At 43.1% G+C, this 13571-nt stretch overlaps 2 protein-coding genes across 2 annotated transcripts in view; one reads left to right on the top strand and one right to left on the bottom strand.

The window, feature by feature from the left end:
- Positions 1-645: 645 nt before the first annotated feature.
- Positions 646-6704, bottom strand: EPM2AIP1 (EPM2A interacting protein 1). Its single transcript, XM_045857071.1, has 2 exons — positions 3900-6704; positions 646-3354 (listed from the first exon to the last, which is right to left on the bottom strand). Exon 1 carries the CDS (start codon positions 6464-6466, stop codon positions 4640-4642), a length of 1827 nt encoding a protein of 608 aa, XP_045713027.1. The 5' UTR covers positions 6467-6704; the 3' UTR covers positions 646-3354; positions 3900-4639.
- A 199-nt stretch (positions 6705-6903) lies between these two features.
- MLH1 (mutL homolog 1) overlaps positions 6904-13571 on the top strand; it is a 35683-nt gene continuing 29015 nt past the window's right edge. The window contains exons 1-3 of the mRNA XM_045856537.1: positions 6904-7034; positions 8713-8803; positions 11004-11102. Coding sequence (XP_045712493.1) covers positions 6919-7034; positions 8713-8803; positions 11004-11102 — 306 coding nt within the window. The 5' untranslated portion in view covers positions 6904-6918. The remainder of the gene's footprint in view (positions 7035-8712; positions 8804-11003; positions 11103-13571) is intronic.

Here is a 13571-nt window from a genome sequence, read left to right as displayed (position 1 = left end):
CTATTATTGCTATTGGCTGCATTTGACAAAAAGGACAGGAAAGAGATGAACTCAGAAAAGAACTCACCAAATTGCGAGCAGGAATGCAAGGAAATAAAGAGCATTCACAAATTCAATTACCTGTTGAGTAGGGTGAGGCCACTTCTCAATTACAAAAAGATAAACATGAGAAATGCTTTAGTCCTAAGGTTGATTCAAACCCAGTTGTGCAGCAAGGGCGAAACCACTGGCTGTCTATCATACCTCCCGTTACCATCTCTGAAAGAGTTAATGTACCTCAGGCGAAAACCCAACTAAAAGTCTAACACTAGTTAGTTAATCCTTTAAAAACTGGATAAAAAGGCCCAAGGAAAGACAGTAAGGGTATGGCTCTCCCACAAAGCCTGAAAGTCCCAGTTACCCCGAAATTAAGTTCAGAAAGGCTTGCAAGTAAGAAACCCAACGCAGCAAATCTAAGAACGTGTTGGCTAGACATCACGGTTGAGTCTTCTTCACTGGGGAGGTTGGTCAGGACAGTCTGCAGGGGGGAAGCAAGTGAACAAAATATTCGGTGACCAGGAGGGCTGACAGAGTCATCCCTCTAGTATTTTGTTAAATTTACTTACTTTTAAATCCCGGGAGAGCCAGAAATTGTCTGTAAAGAAAAGGAGCAAGTAAATGGCATGCTATTTTCTCCTAGGGTTGATGCTTACAAAAGGAAAGTGGGTATCAACTCTTAAGCAGCATTATCTTTTTCTGATACTGAGTTTAATTTTCTAACTACTTAAGTATTTTTTGGTCCGCTAAATAGTTGTCCAGGGCTTTTCATCCAGGTTCCTTTAGAAATTAAAGAAAAAAAAATGAAGACTTCTACATCAAGGAGGTAACGACTTATTGCATAGTGGACTCACGTGAGTGTGACTGCGTTTGAATCCTGCCTTTGCTACTTATGTTTACGAGGGCAAACTGCAATCAAAGTTTGTTTCCCCAACAACATTCACATAATATTTGAGCCACACGCCAAGCACTGAGCTACATTCCGGGAATACAGTGAGGTCCCTGGTCACAAACAACTTCGTTTCATTCCTTTATCTGTAATGTGTGGATAACAATTACCCAGCGAGCAGTCTAAGACAGGAGGCAAAGGACACAGGGGAAGGGCTTCAAAGATCGTAAAACGCTACACAAACATTTATTCATCCAAACATTTATTGAAACACCAGGCATTGTGCTAAGCAAGATATAACAGTGAACAAGTCATAAGGTCCCTTGTCCTTATAAAGCTTGCAGTCTACCAGTGATTAATAACAAGTAACAATAATGGGCGTTAAGCACGTGGTTGGGAAAAACAGATATTTAGGGAGTGTGCAGTAGGGGCACCTAGTCTAGCAGGAATCAATGAAGGCATCCTGGAGGAAGTGGTATATAAAGTGAGATCTGAAAGACGAACAGAAATTGTACCTTATCCTAAGAGAAATGGTGAAAGCGGTGCAGTGACGTGACCGGGTATGTCTTTTGGAAAATCTGGCTGCAGTGGGGAAAGGGATCAAAACCAGAGAAAGGGAGACCAGTGAGGAAGCTGTTGCTACCCTTTAGGCAGACTGATGGCCTGAATTAGAAGAAAATAGTAGCACTGGAGAAAAGAAAAGTTTGGACAGTGAACTTAACGGAAAGGTTTTTGTGAATGGCAGGATGCACGAAGAGAAAAAAGTCATGGATAACTCAGGTTTCGGCTTAGGCAAGGGCAACCGAGTAGTTAGTAGTGGTGGTGTCATTTACTAAGAGGGAACACAAGAGAAGCAGGTTTAGGGACAAGATCGATGTTATGCCGCCGTGCCATGAGATAGCAGAATGGACCTAAGTTAGAATTTAGATGGGTGAATTAGGAAAGGTCCAGCAAGGAGATATGAATTCATGTGCCATGTGCATACAGGAGGTAACTGAAGCCATGAAAGGAGATGAATGAGGTCAGCTAAGAAGACAACGTAGAATAAGACAGCCTAACACAAAACAACTATCCCAGGAGCACAGACACTGAGGGCAAAGAGGTACCCACAAAGACGGCTGAGCGAGCACACCTGGACAGGGCTTCTCTCCGGAGCCAAAGCAAACATCTATTTCAAGGAGAGAGGGCAGTGGTGTCAGAGGGTGAGAACGGTCACAAGGACGCTGCGGGCCTGGCAGAGCAGTGACAACGTGGGAGAACAGAACACACACAGATCTTCTAAGGACACTAGTAGGAGTGGGAAATACAGGAGCATAAGAGTTTTTTAAAAAACAGTACTTGTTTGAACTCTATTCACTGCTACAACAGGACCAGTTAACAACTACTTTATAAAAAAATATGTAAAAAAACAAGACTGCCATGCAGTTACAGAATTACTTAATATACAGAAAACAGTAAAATACACATTTTTCCTTTACAAACAAGACTAGTTTATAGCAAATTCTCTATGATTCAGGGCCAATTTAAAATCCTTGGCTTTTATCTCCCATCCCCACCCACTCATTGACTACATGATGCAAACTAATTTTATTATTACCATAAGCAAAATATATACTAGAAACTCACAAAATGTACAAGACTGCGATATTTGAGGAACCAGGGTCAGAAAGCAGGGGCAGCTTTCTGATCTCCCAATCATTCTTTCAATAAAGCACTTGCCATGAAAGAAAATATCCCAAACTATGGGAAAATTACCGGCAGATTTTTTTTGTTTGTTTGGTTGGATTTTCACTGTATTTGTTTTTTTGTTTTTTGTTTTTTTCCCCCCAAAAATGTAAGCCTACTCCCTGTTAACTAAAATCTCAATTTGACCATTCTTGGTATCTTGTCATAACTCTTGCTTTTCTGCCCTCAATGAATTGTATATAACAGACTCAAGCCCTTTATTCTGGTTCAATATCAATTACTGATTTATAAATGCTACTGTGAGCTGCCAGAATATAACAGGGACTTGACTGCACCCTACCAACCACACTCAGAATGTTGGCATTAGTCTTCCCTATCAAGTATTGTCAGTTTGCCCAACTTGGCCTTCTAATTTTGCTTCTACTGGTAATTTTCCCCCTCCCTCAAAATAAAATAATCTACCCTGGGAGGGTCTACTGGCACTTTGAAAGGGATAATTCTTCAGTGTGCCAGGCTATCCTATGACTTAAATGCCAGCAGACCCCCCTCCTCCCTACTAAATGTGACAACCAAAAAACTCCCCTGTATGTCCCAACATCCTGTGGAAAGAGGGTTTACTTGCCTCAGGTTGAGAACCAATGACACAATTTTGGTTCTTGGGTTCTTATGGCACTATTTTGATTGCTCAGGCATCAGTTCCTTCTAAATTCTTGGTTGCATCCTGGTTCCTTGAATTTGCTGGACTAATGACCATAGAACAAGGTGTTACAATAGTTAGGACTTCAGCACATGTGTTCAGATCGTACTTGAGAGGACCTACAAACTGGGTCTGTTTGTAAGTCATTTTACATATTTGGCTATTCATTAAGATGTCCTTTTCATGGTTAATTTAAATTTGAAAATTACTGTTTTATCACAAAACAGATGGCTCAGTAGAAATATGAAATTGCTACAACCTGAATAAAGCTGCTTCTTGAGTTAAATATTTCTACTTGTGCACTGTCTTAAGTGCAGAATGAGGAGGGCAGTTTCAAATTCTCTAACAAATCCACTTCAAGCAGCTAACAAAATCTGACAGTATATCACTATAAAATAGTTTCCTTTAAGCAGGATTTCTTTAAAAAGCAGTAACACCCATGCAGATAGGACAAATAAACTAAAGTATCTCACACCTCCTGACTCCAGAGTGCAAAAATCTTTTTGCCTCCTCCCTTTTGACTGGGCCAAACATCTGTCTACAATACAAAAAAGCATTACTAATGGGCAATCATGAAGATTCTATACTTACCATAGTCCTTTAATAGGCGAGCTGGTAAAACAGCACCCAATTGTGAATCATTCAGGGGAAACCTCCAATAATTGGTTAGTCTGATCTCCAAACTGCAGGAAGCCTTCTAACCAGCAACTCAAAAATAATTCTTGCTCCTAAAATTTTACTTGATTATATCCTCTATTAGTAATAGCATTATCACTGGGGTGGATAGAGAGGAGGTAAGAGGGAGGTACCTGTCAATATTTAAGTCAGACTCACACACGTTTTTAAAAAGCTTCAAACGTTCTGATAAAGTACCTCCACTGAATGTATGTTCTTCCTTTTCAGAAACTTCAAAATTTGCTACATGAGTTTCTGCAAATTGGCTCAAACATACATTTAAGGAGCTGATAATTTCAGACTATATGCATCAGAATTTCAACATTTAAGAGCTAAAATTTCTTCGAAACACCTTAAAAACAGACTTCTAACTCCACTCACATCATCAGTACTAAACCTCTTTAAAAACAATTACATTATAAAAGCAAAAGACAATGACTTTGCCATTAAGCTTTAAAAGAGGTGTTTGCATGTTTCAGTCCCATGCTGCCTCTTGAGATGGAAAAAAAAAAAATCAGGAGAACCTGAATTGTGATCAATTTGAATGAAAAAACTTGGTGTTCTCTCACAATCCAAATTAGTACAACTTGAAAAATCAAATTCTGGCCTTCAGAACTGGATTCTGGTTGAGTGTTTCAATGTCGGACTATGCAGGCTTATGGATTAGGGTCATTTCTTGCCCTCAGAAGAGCATCCCAATGTGGCTCTATTTCTGTGGTGGCGATCCTGAACAGGGCGTGGAGATGCTCATCTGTCAATGGCTGGCTCAGGGTGTGTTGGTTTCGAATCAAATACGAAAAAGCCTTTTCGCAGATTTCACTACTATCAAACAAGGATGCCACTTTGCAGGCAACCCCTTTGATAATTGGGTAAGATTCAGCAGACAACCCAGCATAGAACTGTCCCAAGTCTTTGTTCCTATATTCCTCCCAAAGTTCGGAACTTGCCTGAAGTTTCGTTAGCTCCACCCTTACTGAAATAGGTGCATATTCAGGCTTAAAGTTAAATGGATTTGCAAAGAGTTCTAAGTCCTTTTTAATGAACTTGAGGTCCTTGAAATGTCTATCAAAGTCTTTCTGAAGGCGACTGAACACTACTTTGTACCGATTAGGATCAAGTATTTTTTCATCGTCTTTAACATGCTGTTTAAGCTCATCAACAACTTCTCTCAAGGCAGCGAAGTGTGTCAGATTTTTTTCCTCCATATGTCTCTGAAGTAAATTCAGCTTAACTTCAAAGTTACAAATATGGTCAAAGGCGGTAGCAGCAAAGACTCTATTGAATCGCAACAGTTCACTGAGTTCTCGAAGGTGGTCCATGATATCTACCAAGAAGCCAAAGTCGCACAGCCATTGTTGGTCCGAGAAATGGGCTGTCGTTGCCCCTACGGAAGCCAAGAATGCTTCTATCTCTTTCCTTAACGAAAACAGTAGTTTTAAAGTTTTCCCTCTTCTAAGCCAATTGTTCAGACACCGTCCATTAACCCTTTCGCCATGCTCTGATTCAGACGAAGTTAGTAAAGCCTGAAATTCGGGTCGTCTAATGCCTCTTGTTTTAATCAAAAGTATCCACTCAGATACAGTATTTATGACCTGACTCACGTCCACATCGTAGGAGCTCAACAGTTCCAAGTGAAGGAATCCCGAATAATGGATGACATTCCAACAGTTGGGGCTTACAGCCTTTTCTCTCATGTATGACACGAGTCCTGAGTTCTCACCAATCATCCTCAGAGTGTGGGTCGTGGTTAGTCCAACCATTCGCTGCAAGCTAAGCCCTGCTGTCTGCAGGGCCTCAAGGATTGCCGCCATGAGAGCACCGACACTGAAGTGATGAGTTAGGTTGATTATGGTCAGAAGCTCTTCTTGCACCTCCAAGTCCTGGTCCACGCCGCGGACAAAGACCAGGAGGTAGTTTTCATAGGCCACAAAAGCCTGGTCGTCCAACGCAAGGGAATACGCTTTAAAGTCCTTGGCTCGGTTAAAAAGCTGACTACGTAGATTCTCGTTAATGTTCAGGACCCTCTGCCGGATGGTGTCTGGAGATAAATCAATGCCTCCCAAAACGTCTACGTGATCCGGCAGTACATCTTTCAGCACCACCTCCATTAACTGGTACACAAAGTCCCCTTCACCCCAGCCGCGACCCTTCAGGGCCAAGAGGCGGGCGATCCCGAGGCCTGCACGAGCAGCTCTCTCCTCGGGGGTAGGTGGGATGATCTCGGGCAAGTCCCCCTGCCGCAGCCGCTCCACCAGGGCCGCGCGCTCGCCCTCCTCCACATACCGCTGGTAGTACTGGTGCTCGGCCTCGTAGTGGCGCCTGACGTCGCGTTCGCAGGTGGACACGACGAGGTGGGCACAGACCAGGCACAGGGCCCCTTCGCCCTCCGGAGGCTCCACCACCAAATAACGCTGGGTCCACTCGGGCCGGAATCCCCGAGTCTCCTCGAATTCCATTTTGCTCCTCTTAGGTGTCATCCACATTTTGCCGGCGGCCAAAAGAGCTGGGCAGACGTCCCGGTGGCTGCAAGCAGTGAGGCGGAGCAGGAGAAAGCGCCTAACGCCACCTAAGCTCTGCGCCAGATCACCCCAGCAGCGCGACACCAACCTCCCGCTAGGCCACCTAGGTTCCTATTGGCCGGTAAAGCGAACCGTGATTTCTATCGCGCAGGCGCAAATCCTCCTAGCTAGTGGGCTGAGGGGGCTTTAGGGAGAAACCGGGAGACCTGGGAACCCAAGGACCTAAGAAGCTTGACTGGCATTCAAACTGCCCAATCAATAGCTCCCTGGCTCGGAAGCGGTGCTGCTGCAAGCAGGGGTAGCGGAAAGCTGGCGTAAACAGTAAGGCAATGACGTAAGCACGAAGCACTGTAGTGATTGGCTGACGGCACCTCCAGCGAGCTCCCCGACGTGACCCGGTATCCTGTGGCGCCAAAATGTCGCTCGCTGCGGGCGTAATTCGGAGACTGGACGAGACAGTGGTGAACCGCATCGCGGCAGGGGAAGTTATCCAGCGGCCAGCTAATGCCATTAAGGAGATGATTGAGAACTGGTACGAGGTACCTGGGCTTCCTCAGAAGTTACGACTTAATGGGCCGCTGCTCGGATGGCGCGGACACGCCTCCCTGACCTGAGCGGAGGCGTGCGTAGCGCATGCCTACAGAGGCGGAGGTCTTGGGGGTCTTGTCTTCTCGCTTCCCGGGCGCTGTCGCGAGACTTTTTGGGGATTTTTCGGGGGCGCAATTAGAAGGCTACGCCGTGTTTGTTAATGGTGTCATTAACTAAAGGCAATAGTTTTAAAATTATATGTGCAGAAGGTGCAGATTTTAAAACGCATACAAATTTTCGGTGGGGAAAAAATCCCCTTTTCTCTTTCATCAGTAACAGTTATTGCAAAAAGCATGCACATTCTAGAAAACGATTCATTTTGAATTTTATTCTAAATAGAGATTTTAGGACAGGCCGATGGACTTTCTCTATGTTTAACTTGGGATTTTCTTATTCCCAAATCAGTGATCCCACTTAGTGTTTCTTACCCTTTACTTTTATGGGGGGCTCTTCGAAGATACCTGACTTTATACGGTATTCTGTGGATTTTCAAGTTTGGAAATGTCAGACAGTGTGGAGGGAGGAGGTTAAAAACGTGGAAAGAAAGGTGGGTGTAAACTGTTAACCTCAAAAACGACATGCTCATAACGTCCCTAAACATTTACATCAGATCCTTTGTGTTAGTCAACTTGATGTTAATAGAATCCATGCCTTAAAAGAAAAAAAAAAAAAATACCCCAGCTAAGAACGTTTGTAAAGGGATTTATTGTGAGAACAAACTATTCAGGATAACGGGACTGGAGGAACAGTGGGTCAGAAAGGACTACTGAGGGGAAGGCAGAGAATTAGAACGGAGAAGATGGAAGGAATAGGGGACCTAGGAAGGGTTTCTCCTGACTTCACTTACACAGTTTATACAGGCTGGCTTTTGTTTCTGTAGTGTTAGAATTAACTGATTGTAACTAATCCTGTCAGCAGAGACTTTGTATGGATCCAGTTATGCTCTTTTTAATGTATGTCAAGATGGCTGACCCACTTCAATTCAGGGTCTTCTGAGAACGGTCTTTAATGTTTAAGGAGCTTTTTGTCTTCATTTCTAAATAAAGAATTTTCTGTGTCCATAACTTCTCTTTCTCATACAGCACCAGCCTGAATTTGTTTTCTCTAGCATGTGCTCTGTGCTCGTAGGCCACTCTTTGGTACAAAAGATTTCGTAGCTTCTTAAAGAACTTTCTGCATTGCCCATTTTTTCTTTCCCCCAACATAAATATATTTTCTTAAAGACAAAGGAAGAGGAAGAGAAAACATTTAGAATTTTTAGTGACGTTTTGTTACAGTCATTTAGGAACTTGAGGCTGAATGAAGTTTGAGTAACAGGTCGTAGACTTAGAGAAGAAGGTAAGAAGGCATGTGCTGAAAGGACCTACTTCTGACTTCCCTTTCTTTCCTAGAGGAGCAGCAGTACTGGGGATATTCTGTTGGAGGGGATGGTTGGCCCCCTCTGTCCCCCTCTTCCCTCTCTGTAAGCTGGTAATAGTGTGGATACAGAGCCTGTAAGACAAAGGACAAACAGTCAGGCAGTCTTATATTCATCCGGAATTTGTTCTTCTTCCTTGGCTCATATTAAAATTTGTGCATTAGGGTCATTACAGACTAATTTCTTTTTCTGTTTGGTTTGCCAGTTTAGATGCAAAATCCACAAGTATTCAAGTGGTTGTAAAAGAGGGAGGCCTGAAGCTGATTCAGATCCAAGACAACGGCACCGGGATTAGGGTGAGTTAAATCTCAGAGGAGCAGGATGTTTGAGTGCTGTGTGTGATGGACACATCTGCAGGAAGTGGCAGAACCTTTCCCTGTTCTCGAATCTGGGCTTTTGTGGGTGGGATTGTTTGACTGAAAAATTCAACACCAACAGTAGTTTCGTTTTAAAGATTTTATTTATTTTTAGGGGAAGGGAAGGAGAAAGAGAGGTACAGAAGCATCAATGTGTGGTTGCTTCTCAAGTGCCCCCTATTGAGGACATGGCCCGCAACCCAGGCATGTGCCCTGACTAGGAACCAAACCGGGAACCCTTTGGTTCCCAGACCCGTGCTCAATCCACTGAGCTACACCAGCCAGGCCTAGTAATTGTTTATTGAGTTCCTATTCTATACTGGGCACTGAGCAGGGGATTAAGGAGGACAAGGAGTGAGTCATGAGGCCATTTAAAGGATGAATGTTCCCAACGAAGAGAACAATACATGCAAAAACCATGAAACAGAAGCATGTCTGACATGTTTAAGGCTCAGCTAGGAGGCCAGTGTGTCTAGAACAGGAGATGAGATCTGAAAGATAAGCAGTCCAATCACCTCGAACCCTGTGGGCCATTACTCTGAATAAGGTAGGATGCTGTCAGAGGGTTTTGAGCAAACAGGTAATGTGGTTTTAGTGACTTTCATTAGAACCCTTTGTCTACAATGTGGAAAATAGTGGGATAGGGCAGAAGCAGTGAGGAGGCTCTTGTAACAATCTGGGGGAGGGGTGATGGTGCCTTGGACCAGTTTGGTTGAAGTAGAGATGAAAGAAGCAGTGAGGTTCTGGGTTGATTATGCAGACAAAGCTCTCAGAATTTGCTGCGGCATGGTGTGAGAGAAAGGAGTCAAAAATGATGGCAAGGTTTTGGCCTGCGCAAATAGAAAAAAGTCACCATTCACTGATGGAAAGACTGGATGAAGTGGGTTTGTTGGAAGATCAGAAAATCTCTTCATGGCATGATAAACTCAAAATGTCTTTTAGTTGGATACATGTGTGAGTCTGCAGTGCAGATGAAGGTTTGAGCTGGAGATAAAAGGTTGGTATATTGCAGTTTGATGGTATTAAGAGCCATGAGACTCACATGAAAAGGTGCTCAACATTACTAATTAAGGAAATACAAAGAAAAACCACAATGAAACAAGACCTGACATGCATCAGGATGGCATAAATAAATAAAGGGGGGGAGGGAGGAAGAATATTGGCAAGGATGTAGAGAAACTGGAACCCTTGTGCATTGTCTGTGGGAAAGTAAACTAGTGCAGCCCCGTGGAAAGTGGTATAATGATTCTTCAGAGAACGAAACAGAATCACCATGTGATCCAGTAGTTCCACTTCAGGGTGTCCACCCTGAACTGAAAGCAGGATCTTGAAGAGATTTGTACACCTGTGTTCATAGCAACATACAACAGCCAAAGATTGGAAGCAACCCACATGTCAACAAATAAACGAATTAACAAAATATGATGTACACTTATGATAAAATATTATTCAGCCTTAAAAATGAGTGTAATTTTGACAAGATACTAACATAGGTGAACCTTGAAGATAAGTGAAATAAGCCAATCCCAAAAGGGCGAATATTGTATGATTCCTCTTACATGACGTTCCTGGGGTAGTTCAAGTTACAGAGACAGAGGTAGGACAGGGGTTACGAGGGGCCTAGGAGAGGGATAATTGAGAAACCGTACGCCTTTGTCTGATGTCTGGGAACCTGGATGCTGGTGATGGTAGCACAGCAATGTGAATGCATTTTATGCACAGAACTGTATGCTCGATAAGGTAAAGTCTGTTCTGTATATTTTACTACTACTGAATGTATCTGTAGAATGTATCTAGATTTTTAATAAGGAGGTTTTCTAATAATATGTATCCAGCCCACGAGACTGGATGAGATTATTGAGAGTGTGTGTCGTAGAGAAGAGGCCCAAGGGTGACGTCCCCCGTCACCCCACTGCCAGGGGAGGCAGGGCAGGACCAGCAAACCAGACGAGTGAGAGTGAGGCGAGTGAAAAGGAAGGAACCCCAGGGCCATGTGGTCCTCCAGGGGCCGAGCCAGGAAGTCACTGCCGATTCCTAAGGGGAATCTCTTCTGGGATTCGTTCAAGCAAAACAAGATCTAAAAAGATTTGGAAAAAAATGAGTAACATAATTATTTACTTTTTTTTTTGGTGTCTCCCAGAAAGAAGATCTGGATATTGTGTGTGAGAGGTTCACTACAAGTAAACTGCAGTGCTTTGAGGATTTGTCTAGTATTTCTACCTATGGCTTTCGGGGTGAGGTAAGCTAAGCGTGAAGTAAATGTGTGAAATGTTCTCCTGTGATGACATTTCTGCCGTTCGTTGGCATGTTTCACAGCAGATAAATGAGATGTGATATACAGAAAATAATGGTACTTGATCGGGAAACTGCGTGATAAAAGAACCTATAGGTTATGAATGCACCCGATCTCGTCTGATCTCGGAAGCTAAGCAGGGTCGGGCCTGGTTAGTACTTGGATGGAAGAACCTGTAGATTAAAAGAGATTTTTAAGAGATTTAAGAGCCTTCTGAACCAGGTCCGAAGCATAGCTCTTACTTGGATTCTGCGTGGACACAGAGATATTTGAACACAGATTGGTTATCTGACACTGTTAAGTAACTGCTGTTAATTTTCTTGGTGTAAAAACAGTATCATGGGTTATTTTTGAGTCCTTTTCCTTTAAGATATATACTGAAATATATGTGGATGAAATGATATGATGTAGCATAGGAACATATGATACAGAAAATCGATAAAAATATTTTTAAGACTAAAATATTATCTTATTTTTTATGACAACATGCTGCGGATATTTTTTCATTCACTACCTATATAGACCTAGATAAGTTTTAATGGCTACGTACTATTCTATTACACGTATGTACCACAGTCCATTCAGATGGTTTCTTTTTGAATGTTTCTGCCCTTTGCCACTTTTTCCTGTTTAATGCTGTGGTGAATATCGATGCACATACACTGTGTTGTATTCAGTTATTTCCTTAGGATCTATTTCTTGAAATAGCATTTGTTAAGTAAAATATGTATACTTTTCAAACAGTTTGCATTACATTACTATTGCTCCTGAAAAAAATGGCCACAAACTTGGTGGCTTCAAACAACACACCTGTCATCTTACAGTTTGGAGGTCAGAAGACACGGGTGTCACTTGGTCTCAGCACAAGCATTGGAAGGGCTGTTCTCCTTGCTGGAGGTGCTGGGGTGCCAGAGAAGCTGTTGCCAAGCAGTTATTTGCGGGGAATGAGAACAGAAGTTGGAGAGGGGAATTACTTCTCATTTAGGCCTTTCTGTAGTGTTTCAGCTTTTTGTCACGTGCATGTATTACTTTTATTTGATTTTTTAAAAGGCAGCCACGATCCAATCACTCTAAGTTAGATGAACCAATGTGGTCTCAAGCACTCTGGCTCACAGGGAGCCCCAGACTGTTGTCGGGAGGGGCAGTGCCAGGCTACTTACCCTGAGGCCCCCCAACTTTAAGCAGGCTTCGGCATACTGGCCTGGCAGCTTCCTGGGTCGGTGCCCAGCTCGCCTGGAGCCTTCCTCCAGCTACAGGGTGTCTTCGGGGTTCTTTCACTGTAATTAAAGAAGAAAATAGATTGAGGGATGTCTGTGTGCCAGCCTGGTTCTCGGCACTTTTGTAAGTATTGACTCCTATTCTTGACAACTCTGCAGAGGAAGTTCTCTTATTATCCTGTTTTGCATATGAGCAAACTGACACTGAGCAATTAAGCATGATGGGCACACGGCTAGGAAGTGGCAGGCTGGGGACTTGAACCCTGCAAGTGTGACTCCAGGGCCTGCGCTGCTCTCTGCTGGGTCTAGTGCCAGTACAAAGGCCCCTGAAACAGCGGACCATCTGCCAGTGACACTCTCTCTTCCTGGCGTTACATTAGTATTGTGGTGCTGTGTATATTCAATATCCTTCCTTACACTGGTCTCAAAATCATTTACATTTTTAATGATGAAAACTAGTTCCATTGCATACACCAGGGGAATCCACTTAGGACGCTGGTAATCTCTGAGCCTGAGGCGTATTCCTTGTTAATGAACTGGACCTGCCCCGGGTCACATTCACTGTCTCCTGAGATGCCATCACACAGACCCCACCGCAGTGCCCGGGCTGGTTTCTGTATGTGATGACGCCCTTGTGAAGGGAGGTGCAGATTCCAAAGGGCCAGGAGAGCAAGCTAAGTTATAAAGGGGAAGAAAGGTCATTCTTAATTTGTTTTGTTTTGATTGCTTAATTTTAAATGTACCTTTCTAAACATGTAATTGCTTCCAGAAAACAGTTTTGAAAAAAGTGTACAATGTCATCTATTTAGAGTGACTTTATTATCCATTTCTGAAGGTAAGTTTTAAAATTGTTGGGAGACAAATCATTGAGAATATTTAACATGCCTGTAACTCCACATCTAAATAGAATTGCTATTAATACATTGATTCTTTGGTGTGTTTCCCTTTGGACTTTCTAATATATTTTTTCCTTGTTTTGATAACTATGCTACAGAATCAATTTGATATCCTCCTTTATTTTTTTTTAAGATTTTATTATTTTTTAGAGAGGGAGAGGAAGGAGGGAGACAGAGAGAGAAACATCAGTGTGCGGTTGCTGGGGGTCATGGCCTGCAACCCAGGCATGTACCCTGACTGGGAATCGAACCTGCGACACTTTGGTTCACAGCCCGCGTTCAATCCACTGAGCTACACCAGC

This window comes from Phyllostomus hastatus, unplaced genomic scaffold (genome assembly GCF_019186645.2).
Source record: "Phyllostomus hastatus isolate PE091 unplaced genomic scaffold, TTU_PhHast_1.1 phas_scaffold_129, whole genome shotgun sequence".
In the NCBI taxonomy this organism is placed as follows: Eukaryota; Metazoa; Chordata; class Mammalia; order Chiroptera; family Phyllostomidae; genus Phyllostomus; species Phyllostomus hastatus.
This window is presented reverse-complemented; position numbering and strand designations above follow the sequence as displayed.